Source organism: Vigna umbellata, chromosome 10 (genome assembly GCF_029865625.1).
Source record: "Vigna umbellata cultivar VRB3 chromosome 10, Vumbellata_1.0, whole genome shotgun sequence".
NCBI classification, from domain to species: domain Eukaryota; kingdom Viridiplantae; phylum Streptophyta; class Magnoliopsida; order Fabales; family Fabaceae; genus Vigna; species Vigna umbellata.
Window position 1 is genome coordinate 8,239,065 of NC_142174.1, and position 18,480 is coordinate 8,257,544.

The window sequence follows — 18,480 nt, forward strand, 5'->3', positions numbered from 1 at the left end:
TGCTTTATTTAGATCGGGAAAATCATATGGTTTTATGAAATCATGTGCTATTTCTCGAATCCATAGTCAATCCTATTTTCGATAGGAGCAAGTTTGGAGATTTTCAATCTTCCGCTCAAATTGACAGAATGAGAACTGATGCAGACAATGAAAGTTTAAATTGTCTTTAAGTAGAAACTTATTTTTCTTTAAACAACAACAAATTGCAAAAGTAAATAATTTAATTAATTAAATTTAGGCTTAATAGCCTCTTTTGTCTCCAGTTGTGCTCGGTTGTGTCAATTTGGTCCTTGGTTTTAAAATAGTGTCTACTTAGTCCTAACTTAGTAAATTTTGTGTCAACCTTATCCCTTCCGTTAAAAAAACACTAACGGTGTTAATAAATTTATGATATGACAGTTTCTTTTTAATTTTATTTTTAATCTTTGGGCTACCTATTCCCTCTTGCCACATCAGCTTTGCCTTACCCAAATAGCAGAAACCCTACTTCCTCCACCGTCAGCCAAACCCTATTTGCCACCACCACCTTGTCGTGCCGCAATAGTGAAGTCCAAACCCTATCCAACTATGCCGCCACCACCCACACCGTCAATGCCGCAAAGAACCTGCAACCACCACATCGTCTTTCACCATCAATGCTTCAACCACCCACACCATGAAACCCATCCACCACCATTAACCATGTCGCGTCGTCACCATCATGCCGCGTCGTCACTACCATGCCAGAAATCGCACAACCAGGTTCGAACCTACCCTCCATCATCAATCTCGCGCAACCTAAATCACCAACAACAACATCATCTTCTTCATCGCGATTAAGACCCAGAAAAATCCAGAAAAATTCCCAATTTTCAAACTCCCAATTCGTGCAGATCAAACAACCCTCGCACCATCGCAATTCGCACCGCCACCATTGCGAGACCCAAAAGCTTTTCCTAGCGCCACCATGACCTCGCAACACGCCACCATGCCATAAATCCATTAAAACAAACAGATCTACATCGAGCTTAATGTCTAAACACTAGAAAAGTAACAGATCTGAAAAAAAAACAAAAAAAAAATACCTTGCTCTTGGTGACAGAGTCATTGACTTTAACAGCAGAGAACAAAAGAGTCCCACTGGCCTGCATCTGATACAACCTCTTCACACCAGTGGTAGTCTATTCAGAAACCCCAACAATACGCTCCTTCATCTTGTGGTACTTGGTGGGGTTGGTCTTCAACCCATCTCTGATGATGGTAAGCACGATTTGGAACTCGGCATTACCAGTGGAAGTGGGGTCGGGGAACGCGTCGATTTTCTCATAGAGCTCCTTGGCCTTGACACCCTCGTGGATGAGGAGGGTGGCGTCACCACCTTCGTCGATGATGAGGTCAGGACCCCCAATGAAGGTGCTGTCGCAGGTGATGGCAGCAGCGGCATGGTCCTGCGTGGAGAAGATCTTGCAGGAGCACCAGCGAGCCTCGACGCTTTGTGTCCAAACTTAATTCTTCCCCAAATTCTAAAACTCAATCTGTAAAATCCACCTTGACCTTTGATTGCTTACCACGTCATCACACAGACAACTTAAAATTGACACATTACCAATTTATACTGCCATATCATCAATTCATTAACATCGTTAGTGTTTTTTAACGGAAGAGATAACGTTGACACAAAATTTACTAAATCAGAACCAAGTAGACACTTTTTTAAAACCAATGACCAAATTGACACAACCGAGCACAACTAGGGACAAAAGAGGATATTAAGCCTTAAATTTATATTGAATATTATTTAAAATTTATCATTTGTTAGTTTAATCTAATTAAATATTAATTTTTATTTTAAATGAGAAAGAATCAACAGCAATAAATTGTAAAAGTAAATTATTTAGCAACCAATTTTTTTTTTTACTAATTACCATCACACTTTGCGACTAACAAGTTTTCAGTCGCAAATACAACATTTAATTCAGTTACTTATTTTGTGTCTAAAGCATTTTTAGTCGCAAATACAACATTTTTAGTCACTAATTATCATATTAAACATATTTAACGACCATCAAATTTTTGGTTACTAATACAATATTTAATCTAAACACCTTGATAATTAGAGATTGAACTCTATGAAGATTCAAATCTTAATTTAGATAGCATTTCGTTTTGGGATTATTTTAGTTTGGTTTGTCTTTTGAACTTATGTTTTTGTATGTAGGTAATTTTCCACAAGCCGGAGACAATGTTGAAAGCATGGTTAGCATCTTCAGATAATCAAAGAGTAGCTTTGGAGTGTAGAATATGAATTTTTATATTTTTGGGTTTTGGACTTTATTCGACCTTAGTCGTGTTGGATTTATGAGTACAAAGGCCTATAGTATATAAATTATTTTGATAGACTCCAGATTTTTTATAATTGAATATTGAGGTTTTATCTGAAGTGAGAGTTCTCTCTAGGTTCTTCATTAGAACTTTCATCCTTATCTTTAAAAAGTGGCGAGTCTTCCTCATTTATCTCATATCATCCTTCCAAGTGGTTTGATTTCCTCCATTCCCAAAATTCATGGAGAGGAATTGTATTTAGCAGGAAAACTATATGAATGTTTTTGAGAAACTATTTGTTATGTTATGATTATTGAAGATTTATTTTTATTATTGTTATAATATTTTAATTAGCTTTGAAAAGTTTAGAATGCTGACCAAGCTCTGAGTTATCTCAGCCTTCGTGCCTGGGAAAGCCTACAAGCATTCTCAGTGACACAAGAGAATTTGACTTTTCTAAATATAACTGAAGATGAACAATCTCTCTTGGCTGTTGTGTTAAACACGCAAATCAACTTGTCTTGGAAAATTGTGACTATTATGATGGTATGTAACATACATGACAGTCTACCCTGGAACTTTAAGCAACAATGACAACAAAAAGTTCTACAAACACCAATTTGTAAACAGTCATGGATACACCCACAAAAACACCATGCTAACTGAGAACGTTGGCATTCATGGATTTCGTCAGTGGTAGCACTGTTACAACTATAACCAAGCAGGTATAATTAGACGTTCCTCATATCTACCATAAGTCAAGTGAGTTTTATAAAAATTCAGGTGGAGGTTTCAGAATCATCAATCTAGAAGTTCGACTTTTTGCTGCAGAAGAAGATCCAAGTATAAACAGAGTATGGCTACCTAAATTGGCTGCATACGGATTCTTTTTTTTTTGCCTAAAGAGACTATAGAGTCACCTCAGTCCCCAGTCTCCCAAACAAAACATGCCAAGCAAGTTCTCCATCTTCCAAAGTTTTGTCTTTTGCATATCGTATTTAATTTGGTATATCTTTTACATCGTTAGCAATAATGGCTACATACATTGTGTCATCAACAATAGTTGGTCGTTACAAACAATATTACTCTGTTCCATAAAGTTTTTCATAAACACTAAAAGAATGAAAAAGTAGATATACTGAATATCTTTAATTAATTCAAATCAACTTATTCAATCTCAACCATTCATTTTTTAATTAATACATCCATGGTGGATTTAGATGGTGGGTACATTCCCTGTGATTCCACGTTAAAAAAGCATCGAAACATGAACCTTATCTTTGAATTAGCGACACCACCAACATTAGGCACCATCGATCTCTACCATCCAATTTTGAACTAATATATATCTGACGGTTAATTTTGAGGGTAGGTATTTCACATAGCTACGCAACTTAAAGTGAAGAGGGTTGACTGAAATTCCTTTCCTTTCTGATCTCATCCGTCAAGAACCCATCCAAATTACTGCAACCGATTCCTTTCCTTTCTGAGAAATAATCACTTGTTTGTTGTTGAGATCATGGCATTAGCTGTTGTAGGTGGTGCACTCCTTTCTGCTTTCATTGATGTTCTTTTTGACCGGCTGGCTTCCCCTGAGTTTGTCAACTTCATCCGTGGAAAAAAGCCTGACAAATTGCTTCAAAAGATGAAGAGCCAGCTGCTTGTGGTTAAAGTTGTGCTTGCTGATGCTGAGAAGAGACAAATCACCGACTCCGATGTCAAAGAATGGCTCGATCTTCTCAATGATGTTGTCTACCGGGCTGATGACTTACTTGACGAAGTTTATACTAAAGCTGCTACTCAAAAGGAGGTAAGCAGTTCCTTTTCTCACCTTTTCAAAAGGAACAAGGTTGTTAATGTTAGTAAGTTGGAAGACATTGTTGAAAGATTAGATGATATTTTAAAACAAAAGGAGAGTCTCGATTTGAAGGAGATTGCGGTGGAGAACAATCAACCATGGAATGCTCAGACAACATCTCTGGAAGATAGATATGGTATGTACGGTAGGGATGAAGACAAGGAGGCCATAATGAAGTTGTTGTTAGAGGATAGTAGTGATGGTGAAGAAGTGTCTGTAATCCCTATTGTAGGCATGGGTGGGGTTGGGAAAACAACTTTGACCCGATCTGTGTATAACGATGGCAAGTTGAACGAGATATTCAAATTGAAGGTATGGATTTGTGTTTCTGATATATTTGATATTGTGAAAGTCACAAAAACTATGCTGGAGGAAATTACTCAAAGGCCTTGTAAATTGAGTGATCTAAACTTAATTCAACTTGACTTGTTGGAAAAACTGAAAGGTAAACAATTCTTGATTGTCTTGGATGATGTTTGGATCGAGGATTGTGATAGCTGGAGTAGTCTTACAAAACCATTTTTAAGTGGAATTAGTGGAAGCAAAGTTATTGTGACAACCCGCAATGAAAGGGTAGCGGCTGTAGTCCCTTTTCATAGTGTTAAAGTGTATCATCTAAACAAATTGTCAAATGAAGATTGTTGGTTGGTGTTCGCAAGCCATGCATTACTCCTCTCAGAAGACAGTGAGAATAGAGAGACTCTAGAAAATATTGGAAAGGAAATTGTTAAAAAGTGTAATGGCTTGCCTTTAGCTGCACAGTCTCTGGGAGGAATGTTGAGAAGAAAGCACGAAATCAAGGATTGGAATGATGTACTTGAAAGTGACATTTGGGAACTTCCCGAAAGTCAGTGTAAGATTATTCCAGCACTCAGAATTAGTTATAATTATCTCCCTCCACAATTAAAACGGTGCTTTGTTTATTGCTCATTGTACCCCAAGGATTATGAATTTCAAAAACATGATCTGATCCTGCTCTGGATGGCTGAAGATCTTGTAAAAGCATCAAAAAAAGGAAAGACTTTAGAAGAGGTTGGTCGAGATTATTTTGACGATTTGGTTTCGAGATCGTTTTTTCAATGTTCAAGTTCTCGGGATTGGGGTGATTATTTTGTGATGCATGACCTGATGCATGATCTAGCAACATTCCTTGGCGGGGAATTCTATTTCAGAGCAGATGAACATGGAAAAGAAACCAAAATTGATAGAAAGACTCGCCATTTGTCTTTTACAAGATTCGGTGATTCGGTCTCCGATAGTGAAGTTCTTGACAGGGTAATATTTTCGAGAACTTTCTTGCCGACCTATGATGATTATTCTCCCTTTAAAAACAGAAATACACCATGCATTATAGTGTCGATGCTCAAGTACTTGAGAGTTTTATCATTCTCTAACTTACAATGTCAGCTTGTTCTGCCTGATTCAATAGGTGAATTGATCCATTTGCGTTATCTAGATCTCAGTTTTACAGGTATAGAAACTCTGCCAGAGTCATTGTGCAATTTGTATAATCTACAAACTTTGAAGTTGTGTTGTTGCTTTAGGCTGACTAAGTTGCCTAGTGCCATGCAAAATCTCGAAAACTTGCGTCATCTTGAAATTCGTGATAGTTCCATAAAAGAGATGCCTAAAAGAATGGGGAAACTAAATCAATTATTGACCTTGGATTTATACATTGTGGGCAAGCATAAAGAGAATAGCATCAAAGAACTGGGAGGATTCCCAAATCTCCATGGCAGGGTTTCTATTGAGAAATTAGAGAATGTTACTAATGGTGAAGAAGCATTTGAAGCCAGGATAATGGATAAGAAGTACATTAATTCTTTAGAGTTGCAATGGTCTTTATGTGACGATAGTAGCATCGACTTTCAAATTGAATTAGATGTACTTGGCAAGTTACAACCTCACCAAGACCTGAAATCCCTTTCAATAAAGGGTTATAAAGGAAAAAGTTTTCCCAAATGGATGGACAATTTTTCTTACCGCTACATGAAATCTCTGTATTTACAAAATTGTAATAATTGTTGTATGCTTCCTTCACTTGGGCAACTACCGTCTCTCAAGCACATCCATATTTCAGAGATGAATTCGGTGAAGACTATTGATGCAGGCTTTTGTAAGAAGGAAGATTGTTCATCTATGGCACCCTTTCCCTCCCTTGAATCTCTATACATTTTTAATATGCCTTGTTGGGAGATGTGGAGTTCCGTGGATTCAAAAGCTTTTCCTGTTCTTGAGAAACTTTATATAAAAAATTGCCCCAAACTGAAGGGAAATTTGCCAAATCACCTTCCTAGTCTGCAAACACTCAAGATTGAAAGTTGCCAGCTTCTTGTCTCTTCATTCCCAATGGCTCCCGCCCTTCGAACATTAAAGATATGTGAAAGCAACAAACTGGAGTTACATGCATTTCCTCAATCGGTGGAATGTATAAAAATATCAGGAAGGCCAATGGTGGAGTCCATGATGGAGGCCATCACTGACATTCCACCTACTTGCCTGAAAGAGTTGTCATTAATTGATTGTTCGTCAGCCATATCTTTTCCAGGTGATCGTCTTCCTTCATCACTGAAAACTCTGGATATCAGGGGCTTAAACAAACTGAGCTTCCCGGTGCTACATAAACATAAATTACTGGAATCCCTGTCAATAAATAATAGTTGTGATTCACTAAAGTATTTCCCACCGGCTATCTTTCCAAATCTCACCAGTCTTATAATCAAAAACTGTGTAAATCTAGAATCTCTTCTGCTCTTAGGGTCAGAGTCGTTGAAGAGTCTGAATTCTTTTGTGATTGGGGACTGCCCCAACTTCGTATCATTCCCAGGAGAAGGATTTTCTGCGCCCAATTTGACATATTTCAGTGTTTATGGTTGTGCCAAGTTGAAGTCATTGCCGCATCAGATGGGATCTCTTCTCCCAAAGATGGAATACCTTAAAATATCCAACTGCCAACAAATTGAGTGTTTTCCTGAAGGAGGTATGCCACCTAACTTGACAACAGTTAAGATCAGGAATTGTGAGAAACTACTGATCAGCATAAGATGGATATCGATTGACATGGTTACCTCTCTCGAAGTTTGTGGCCCATGTGATTGTATCAACGCCTTCCCAATGGAGGGATTGTTGCCTCCCTCCATTACGTCTCTGTATCTAAGTGATTTCTCAGGTCTTAATACGTTGGAGTGCAAAGGACTTGTCCATCTCACATCATTACAAGAATTGGACCTTGTAAATTGTGAAAAGCTGGAGAATATTGCGGGAGAAAGGCTGCCTGTCTCTCTAATAAAATTAAGCATAAGAGAATGTCCCTTGCTGCAAAAACGATGCCACAGAAAGGACCGTCAAATTTGGCCTAAACTCTGCCATGTCCGTGGCATAAAGGTTGACGATAGATGGATTTAGTGAGCAAGAATGATGAGCTGGTAATTCTCCTTTTTTCACTTACGTCATCAGCATATAACCATGGAAAACTATTTCTGTCAATGTTATCTTTCATCTCATGTCTTACCCTTTAACATTTAACGAGTCTTAAATTACTTAATCGTTGAGTTTGATACTTGACTGGAATTGCAAGGTTAAACGAAACCTAACCTTTTGTTTATATTTTATTTATAGTGATGTGATTTTAATTTAAACACTGCAGAAGTGAGTATTGCAATTTTTCTTATTCATATTAGTTTGTCTGTGTAGTCAGTTCCAAGATTTTTCTTAGTAGTTTGTAGAGCACACACTGAAAATGCTGCGTACTCTTTAACTGCTAGCAATTTCAAATTCGCTGTTAGACATATATATGAAGTTCTGTTTTTCTAAAAATTGTAGATAAAGATGGGAGAGTGGCCGAGATAAGGGGTGGTGGGGCAGTGATCCATGGCAGTGTTATCCTACCTTAGTGTGAAATATATGTCTTTATCATTCTCTTCCATTTTGTCATGCCACGGAAGAAATCGTTTTCACTGTTTTTGGTTCAAATCCTTTAAAATATAAAAGGAGAATCATATCCAATCATCATTAAAATATAATTTTGAAATTAATCTACAATTTAATTATAGATAATGTGTGGTTAACAATAATACTATTTATAACAATGAAATATCCAATTTACTGTTTTTCCTCAACTTGCATCATGTGCATAACTATAATAATTGGTAATACAAATACTATTGAATTATATTTTCAGGTTGATGTTCATGATAGTTATTATCGATAATTATAGTTCATTAAGAGGTGTTGAATATGAAATATTATAGTAAAGAAAATATTACTTAAAGATGAATATAAAAATGTTTGGGAGGGGAGGATCGTGACCTGGTTTCTTAAAAAAGAAGGTTTAATTGCTTCCTTTGTCCCCAGTTTGGTTGAATTGTGTCAAATTCATCCTCATTTTTAAAAAAGTTTCATTGTCGTCCTCACGTGGTATAAAAGTGTCAATTGAATCCAAACATAGAAAAAATTTGTGTCAAAGTAGTCATTTTTCCTATACATCTGTGTCTTCCTTTCATATGTCACTTCTCTGGAGCTATGAAAAGCCTTAAATTGGATAAGGTAAAATGAATATCTGTACTTGATTGTATGAAAGGAAGACACAGAGATATAGGAAAAATGACTACTTTGACACAAATTTTTTCTATGTTTGGATTCAATTGACACTTTTACACCACGTGAGGACGACAATGAAACTTTTACACCACGTGAGGACGACAATGAAACTTTTTTAAAAATGAGGATGAATTTGACACAATTCAACCAAACTGGGGACAAAGGAAGCAATTAAACCAAAAAAGAATGATTACACTCGCATCATGAAATGTTAATAGACAATGTTTAAACTACCAAAACTCGTTGTTTAATATTTTTTTAAAAATAAATTTATATATATATAGGTATTATGTGTTATTAACAATTCTCTAACATATGTTATATTATGTTCCAATTTAGGGGCGATATAACTGTTTGGGAACTGAAAACAAACTTAAGAATAAAGCCTTTTTGTTTTTGGAGTTTTTTTAATGTAAAATTATCTGTTAAATAGTGGTAATTAATTTTATTTAACTTTCACATAATTTTTTAAGTATAATTTGTATTTATTGTTTATTTTATTAGAGATTTTATCTTCATTATTTATCATAAGCAAAAAATTTAGTTTTTTCTTAAGATATATGCAAAAAGAAAAAGTCTCCAAATTCATGAATTAAAAAGTACTGAAAAACAAAATCGAACAAAACAAACACATTTCTAATTCTAATGCAAATTCAATAAATAGAATAAAAATAATAGAAACAGAGATAAAAAAACATATGCAACAGAAATAAGAATAAAAAAAATTAGTAAACACAAACAAAATGAGATTAAAGAAGTGAATTCTACCAAAATCCAAAAAAAAAGAAAAACTCTACATGAGAAGTCATAAAGATGAAAGAAATAAATAAAAATAAAAATTAATTATAAGAGAATAAAATAACTAATCACTCTCTTTCTACTCAAGAAAATTATAATTTATGGAAAATAGGTTTTAGTTCAGTAAATATAATTTTTAATACAAATAAAAATTAACATACATTCACTACAAAAATATACAATTTTTTCGGGGTTTAATTTTTCATTTCCGACGGTTTTAATCTCTGGAAAGTAGGTTACCCAGGGTTAGAAAAACCTTTGGGAAAATTTGTGTCGCTAAATAATTACTGGGGGTTTATAAAAAAACCACCGGTATTAGCAGGGGTTTTGCCAAAATCGTCGGTTTTAGTGGGGGTTTTTGTCCAAAACCCTCGGTATTAGCAGGGATTTTGCCCAAAACTGCCGGTATTAATGAGAGTTTTACCCAAAATCGCCAGTATTAGTTGAGGTTTTGTCCAAACCGACGGAACTAATCGGGGTTAAGCAAAACTGCTGGTAATTGTTGAGTTTACATAGTTAGGGTTTCCAAAACCGCCAGAAATGTAACTAATTTATTTATTTTATTATTCAAAGGATTTGATTATCATAAGTAAACCAAAATTAAATGTAAACATTAAATATAAACCAAAGTATTATTATATAAATGGTAAACATTAGAAATACAAATAATGTTTCCTAAAAATTAAAATAAACATGTTATGAATAATCATTAGTAAAAAATATGTTTTTTAACTCGTCTAATAAGCTTCAGTTTAAGGAAAATCGAAGCCTATCAAAACGCGATGATATTGTTGTAATTAATCCGAACTTATAGGCATCGATTCCCTTTAACCCGAGGCATAAAGGGGCTATGACCTCGGTTAATAAGACACCCGAAGCCTAAAATGTACACCTGTCCACCAGCAGTAGAAGCTTTTTGGCTGTCACATCATTAAAGGGAGATATTACCTCGGTTGTTCATCGAACCGAGACAGAAATACCTGCTCATCCTCTCTGCAAACACCTATTACACCTGCTATGCCGCTGCTACGCCTACATCGGTTGGCCTAGGAATCGAGGTCGTTGGTCGACCTAAGGCATTGGTTGGCCTAGGAACCGAGGTCGTTGGTCGACCTAAGACATCGGTTCACATAGGAACCGAGGTTGTTGGTCCTGCATCTCCTGACATTTATGATTTCAGAACGTTCTATACTTTTTTTCCAACACTTTATACCTCGGTGTTCTCTTCTAACCGATGCCATATTGTGGTATTACCTCGAGTTTTTGGATAACCGAGGTAGTAGCTCTTCTTAATTTCTAAACTTAACCTACTCACCTTTCATTTGCGTGGCCTAACAACTTCTTCTTCCTCGTGCTCTCCCTTTCTTCCTCTACAGTTTCGTCCACCACTACCACTCCTTGCCTCGTTGCGTCGCCCCCTGTGCTGCCAGTGCTCGCGCCTGCCTCCTTCTTGCCAGTGCTCGTGCCTGCCTCTTCCTTATGTCGTCGCGCCATTGGTGCCTCGTCGTTGCTGCCTGCGGTGCTTCCTCCAACGACTCCACTCGCCGTTGCTGCCTTTGCCACTACTGCCTCCGCGGTTGCTGCCTCTACGACTATACTACCTCCACTGCTGTTTCAATCTTGTTGCCTGCATTGAGGTTGGTTGATTGTGTTTTTTGCTGTGTTTGATAATAATTGGTGGAGGCAGAAAGAGAAGCAAAGTAAGAAACATCTCAAATGCTACAATTGTGGCAAAAGGGGGCATGTCAAGAAAGAATGTTGGCACGAGAAGAGTGGAAGAAAGAACTCTGATGCATCAACCTCACAAGGTTGTATGGCAAATACATCAAAGGATGAAGATATTCTGTGAGAAAGAGGGGAGATTTGGTAAGTCATAAAAGCTCAGAAGATCATGACATGTGCTTATGGGAGATACATTGTAGAAAGCTAATGCAATGGTTGCATTGACAAGTCAAGAAGAAACGGTGTTGACGTGACATCGTACTTGGACACATGTCAAAGTGAAGTTTGCAGGACAGAACGTAATCTGTACTCGGGCTTGAGAAGGTTGTTTTACCTTAATATGAGCACTGTGTGATAAGCCAACAACATAGATCGAAGTTTACAAGTTTGACTACCAGAAAAGAAAACACAAGAAGACTTGGTTCATTCTGATGTAAGGGAATCACCGGAGTTATTCCTAGGAGGAGCAAAGTTTATTCTAGGAGTTTGTGGGTGTATTCCAGGAGTTTATGAGTGTATTCCAAGAGTTTGTGGGTGTATTACATCAAGAGGAAGTAAAATGTGTTGTTATTACTAGTTCAAGAAAACCAAAGCACGAGTAGGGCTTGAAAGTGGGAAAGAATGAAGTGCTTGGGCTATGCTAACAATGTGAAGGGGTATTGCTTGTGAGTTCCACCGCTCACAAGGTTATTGTTAAGCAAGAATGAAATGTCTGTACGGTCTAAAGCAGGCGCCAATGTGTTGGTGTAAGAGATTTGATTCCTTCATCATTAGCCTCGGATACAACAGACTAAGTTCAGACCATTGTACTTATTACAATAGGTTTAATGAAAATGATTTATCATTTTGTTGTTATATGTGGATGACATGTTGGTGATAGGCCCCAACAAAGCTCCAATCCAAGAACTGAAGGCATAATTGGCTAGGGAGTTTGATATGAAGGACTTAGAACCGACAAACAAGATTTTAGGGATGCAAATTCACCGAGATAGAAAAAGATAGGAAGATTTGGCTTTCTCAGAAGTAAAACTTACTGAAAGTCTTGCGGCGCTTCAACATGCGAGAGTGCAAGCCAGTTTTACCCCATCTCCTATCAATTATCCTCAAGTATGAGTCCTAGCAGTGAAGTGGAGAGGATGGAAAAGTCTCGAGTACCGTATGCATCGGTGGTGGACAACCTTATAATTGCTATGATGTGCACAAGACCAAACATTGCACAAGCAGTGGGAATGATTAGTAGGTTCGTGGCAGGTTTAGGTGGAGAGCAGTGAAATATTGATCAGGTGTTGCATTGCGTTTCGGAGAATCAATATTTGGTGTCAAAGGTTATTGGCAGATTTATGTAAATTCAATTCTACTGAAGTTTATCGAAAGAACAAGCAACACGAAGGCAAAAATGGTGTGAAGATTTGATTAGTTTCATCAAAATCTTCAAGTGGGAGATTGTGAGGAATGAAGTCCCACATTGGTTGGAACTTCTAAAAGGTTATGGCTTGGTGGCTATAAAAGAAATCCCTTGTCCCATTTGTTACTCATCCCATTCTCTCCTATTCTCTCATTTCTTGTATTCTCATAATTTTGAGAAGTTTTGTATTGAAAGAGAAAGGTGCTGTAAATTTCTTCCACCAATATAAAATTTCTATTTTTGCCTATTGTCAGTATTTTCTCTTCTCTATTTAAGTTGTGTGTGCTTGTGCTGTATGACTGATACCCAACAGATGTTAGTAATTTTGTCTATAATATTTTAATCTAATTTTATTAATAATGTCACTTTGTCATTGATTGATGAGTTTATTTGTATTTATTTGTTTCAAGAATTAAGTGGTCAAATTGAAGATATGGGAGAAAAAACATAAATCTTGGAGTGTTATTTTTAGAAGAATTATTTTAAAATTACTTATATTTGGATATATGTTTTACTACTAATTTGAATATATGTTTTAACTTCTTTTTTAATTATCATTTACTTGGATATATGTTTTAATTATTATTTTTTTTTGCAATTTAATTTGAAAACTTATAAAGTAATTTTTTTAAAATATTCGCGGGTTGAAAATGAGATCCAACGGGTATCCACGGGTTGAAAATCCGCGAATTTTTTTTATAAGAGTATCCAATAAGTAGTGGGTACAATTTTGTTATGCAGATCGGGTTACGGAATAGGTACTATCCATGCCCGACTCGACCCGTTGTCATTTTTATCTGTACACGTAAAAAGAAGCCAACATACAAACGAATACTATTCATGTATGCATTTAATACATTAGACATTCATTAAGGTTTATACATGGTAGTTGTTTGAAGTAACCATTAGCTTTTAGAATAACATTTATTTATATATATAAAACGTTTAGCATGTTTATTCTAGATGGTTTATTTTAATAGATAAAAGTTACTAAACGATCTTTTCTTATTGTAGCTGCTGTGATATTATTTAACTATTAATACAACTTTACAAATTTAGTGTACCACAATTAATACATTACTCCTCTAATTCCAATGAAGCTCAAAATAATTGAAATCCTAAATTCAATCAATATCACCCGACCAAAATTTCACCAATAATTACTTTTATACTCAAATATAAAAACAGAATTACAGCTCAAGTTAGTTTTTCTTACTAAATACTTACTCGTACTTTGAGATAGAGAAAGTGTAACATCCCAAAATACAGTAATCACTATAATTCAGAATTAATTACAATTAACAGAAATCACAAACAGTCTTTGCATTAAAACAGGATTTAAAAGCCTAACGGCATCAGTACAGAGGACGCGTATAAACGCATACAATGAAACCAAGAGTGAACGCTCTTAAATCCATAAACTAACGTGCACCAAAATACAAGCAGAGATGATTAAGACGAACGGCCTTTCAAAATAAGTGGCCGAACGTTATAACTATGCTAACATGTACAGCCTAAATCAAACGAGCACTCTAAGGCTCGACCTTTACTTCAACTTCAACCAGATTGGAGTCGTCCAAATTTTCTTCTTCCAGCATTGCTTCAAGGGATGCTCCACCATCTGCTCACATCCACAACGGATGATCATTGCATTTGACAAGACGGACGTACATATACAAGAGACAACACAATGGAAATGCAAGGGTAAGCTTATAATATTTAATTTATACAATCAACACATACAGTTACATTTCTAAACACACATACAGCATGTGATTCATCAAATAATAATCATATAAAGACATATAATAAGACAGACCGTCCGGACTGTATGAACCATGTAGTTACAGGCGTCCTTGCACCCGAGTGGTGTAGTAACTGATCAATCCCCAGCTGCCACTCGAGGTTAACCCTATCTGTCCGGAGTACTCAATGGACTAGAGCCTCCTGCCATTCCCACGCATGACTACCCCCTTCTACTTAAAGAGGTGTATCACGGAATATCAGGATGGACCAAGCCAGCATTAACTAACCACAGTCATACCTTACCAATTCAATATTCAATCATATAAGAGACGTTCCTCCCTGGAACGCTCGTAAAAATCCAATTCCAATAATTCGTTCAACATATCATTCGTCCACATCAAACATTTCTCATTTTCACATTTTCATTCTATGTTCCACTCTCTTAAATTCACGAATGTTCACCATTTAATCAATAGGGACCAACATGTTACAGTACTCCTACCTTCTCGTTTCTGAACAAAAGAAACGAACCATTTATCCACTTAATACGTTTCGACACTTAATAATTTGAAGGTACTGATCTTAGAAAATATGGATGATACTTAGAAAGATTTTAAGTGTAAAGAATCCAGGTAGAATCCAAAGGATAAACCAGTAAGAAAGTATTTAGATAAACAACCAAATATGAACTGATTTCAGAAAACAACCCTACCAGTCAAAGAACGAACGTTAATTAACAATTTGGACGAACGCCAGTTACGTTCGCTCAGAATTCAATGACAAGGACGAGCGTTCAGTTATAAAACCGAACCCTCCTTGGACGAACGCTGGGTCAATGACCGAGCACAAATCAGAACGAACGCTGGATACAACCCGAGCGCTATTTAGGACGAACGCTTCGGTATAAGACCGAACGCCATTTCAGACGAACGTTCAGTATAAGGGCGAACGCTCTATAGAACGATCGTTCGACATAAGGCCGAACGACATTAAGGACGAACGCTCGACATGAGGCTGAACGTTACTGAGGAAGAACGTTCGACTTAAGGCCGAACGTCACGTATTTGTAAAGTTTCAAATATTTATCTAAGCTGAGCTGAAACGAACGCTCATTCACTAAATTGGGGACGCTCGTTCTCGAGCAGAATTCCTTCCAAATGAAGGAATTCCAAATCTAAGTTATTTTGCTGAAAAACCGAACGGTCTATGACCGTACAGTGACGAGCGTCATTCATAAAAGGGAAGATTAAAATTCCAGATTTCTCAAACTTAACAGAATTTTCCAGATTTCATTTTTCCAACTTTATAACATTCATTCCAGATTTAATTCACCTTCAACATCATTATCATACAGTTTCAATATCCAAATCCTTCCAAATATATCATAAACATACTCCATTCATACATAATCCATTCAACATGCTTTTTAATCAAGATCAACAACATATATCATACATAAAAGTCAGTGTTCATCCATAACAGATCAATCAAAACCAGAATTCATATCAGATCTCAGTAACCATTCATAACAGCTCAACTTCATGAAATTCATACATGCACAATAACAGTGATCATCCATACATCTCAAATTTTATATTCTTCATTCATGCAACTCAGATCATTCAACATACAGTATAAATTAAACATATAAGCTTCCCTTACCCGGATTGAAATTCAAGCTTGTTCTAGATGTATAAAAATGGCTTCGTCCAACTACGTTTTGCTTAGGATTCTTGACTCTTCCAGAACCAAATCTAACCACAGATTACAGAACTCTTAGAATACCAGTTTGCATGCAACTAAAACTCTATTTTTCCAGAACCTAAGGACGAACTACGAAAGGGACTTACCAGTGTCAGTCTTTGAAGCTGTTCGGTCCAATGGATAGCTCTTAGTGCAGTGGGTGTTCCTACGGTGCTGAAAACGCGATTGGAGAAGAAACGTAAGGATTACAGTAGAGAGAAGTTTAGGGTTTTTTAGAGAGAAGTTGGAGAAGATGAAAGGGTGAGTTCAGAGGTTGAAGATGAGTTCGTGCAAGAGAGAGAGAGTTTTCGAAAAGTCTGGTTTTGTTAAACCAACGTTCAATTGGAAGAACGTGTCACAGGTTGCCACATGCACACCAAACTCTGATTTAGAAGATTCCAACGTGACAAGTGGCGTGTGTGCATGCAGAGTTTAGTGCGTTTTAATGTTTCAGAGAATGATGAGCGTGGTGCTTCGTGCACGTCAGACAGAATTGTGGTCAGATTAGGAAGTGGGTTTTAAATGGCTGGAAATGAGGTGGCAAGCATTAAGGGTGAGATGTCAGGATTAACTTAAGCTAATTATTACGGGTCTCACATTCTCCCTAACTACAAAAATTTTCGTCCTCGAAAATTTATAACTTACCCGTGAATAAGTGCGGATACAAGTCCTTCATTGCACTCTCCACTTCCCACGTTGAATCTCCAGTCTTAGCATCCCACACTATCTTCACCAAACGAATGTCTTTTCCTTTATGCAGCTTGGTGCGTTCATCTTCAATGCGGACTGGCTGTAGCTCCAACGTTCTGTCTTGGCGCAGTTGAATGTTTTCCAGCTCCAAGACATGAGAAGGATTAGATATGTATCTCCTAAGCTGAGACACATGGAAGATCGGATGCAAATTTGATAATTGAGGAGGTAACGCGAGTTCATAGGCTATTGGTCCAATCTTCTTTAAAATCTGATACGGTCCTATGAACTTGGGAGACAGCTTCTTTGGACGAACAACTCTTCCCACTCCAGTGATTGGATTCAGTCTCAAGAATACGTGATCTCCTGCAGCAAACTCCAAAGGCCTCCTTCTTCTATCCGCATAAGATTTCTGCCTGCTCAGGGACGTCTTCAATCTGTCTTGGATCAATTTAACCTTCTCGGTTGTTTGCTGGATGAGTTCAGGTCCAGTTATTACGTTCTCCCCTTCCTGGAACCAGCAAAGTGGCGTTCTGCACTTCCTCCCATAGAGAGCTTCAAACGGCGCCATTCCAATGCTAGATTGGAAACTATTGTTGTACGTGAACTCCACCAGTGGCAAGACCTCATCCCATGCGCCTAAGTGGTCTAGGACGCATGTCCTCAATAAATCTTCTAGTGTCTGGATGGTACGTTCAGATTGGCCGTCAGTTTGCGGATGATATGCTGAACTCATCTGCAGCTTGCTTCCCAATTCGCCTTGCAGTGATTGCCAAAACCGAGATGTAAATCTCGTGTCTCGGTCAGAAATGATGCTTGAGGGCACTCCATGAAGACGAACGATCTCCTTGATATACAACTTAGCCAAATTCGTCATTGACATCTTCAAATTCACTGGTAGAAAGTGAGCGCTCTTCGTTAGTCTGTCCACGATCACCCAAATTGAGTCATGATTCCTCACTGTTCGTGGCAGGTGAGTCACAAAATCCATGGAGATGCTGTCCCACTTCCATTCTGGAATTTCCAGTGATTGAAGCAACCCTCCTGGACGTTGGTGTTCAGCCTTTGCACGTTGACAGGTCAAGCAAGATGCCACAAAGCGTGCAACATCACTCTTCATTCCAGGCCACCAAAACGATTTTCGTAGGTCTTGATACATCTTAGTCATGCCAGGGTGCATGCTAAGACGACTATGATGAGCTTCCTCCAAAATAATCCGCTTCAGCTCGCCATCGTTGGGAATGCACGTCCTACCAAGGTAACGTAACATACCATCTGTTCCAGCATTAAACTCCTTAGCTTTGTCTGTACCGAGTGCATCAAAGATCTTCACCAATTCTTCATCCTCTCTTTGCTTCATCCAAATTCTGTCAAACACATCACTGGAAATTCTAAGATTACAGCACCTTATCACATCCGCTCCTAGATCAAATTGTAATCTCAAATCCCTAAAACTCTCCACCAAATTAAACTCTTTCACCATCATAAACGAAACTTGCACTGCCTTCCTGCTCAGAGCGTCTGCCACTACATTGGCTTTCCCAGGGTGATACAGCAGTTCGAAATCATAATCTTTTAAAAACTCCAACCAACGTGTTTGCCTCATATTCAGCTCCCT

General features: G+C 37.3%; 1 protein-coding gene across 1 annotated transcript; it reads left to right on the top strand.

The window, feature by feature from the left end:
- The first annotated feature begins 3,507 nt into the window (after positions 1–3,507).
- LOC148191802 (putative disease resistance RPP13-like protein 1) lies at positions 3,508–7,838 on the top strand. Its single transcript, XM_088100979.1, has one exon. The coding sequence runs from the start codon at positions 3,821–3,823 to the stop codon at positions 7,562–7,564; it is 3,744 nt and encodes a 1,247-aa protein (XP_087957105.1). The 5' UTR covers positions 3,508–3,820; the 3' UTR covers positions 7,565–7,838.
- Positions 7,839–18,480: the final 10,642 nt, after the last annotated feature.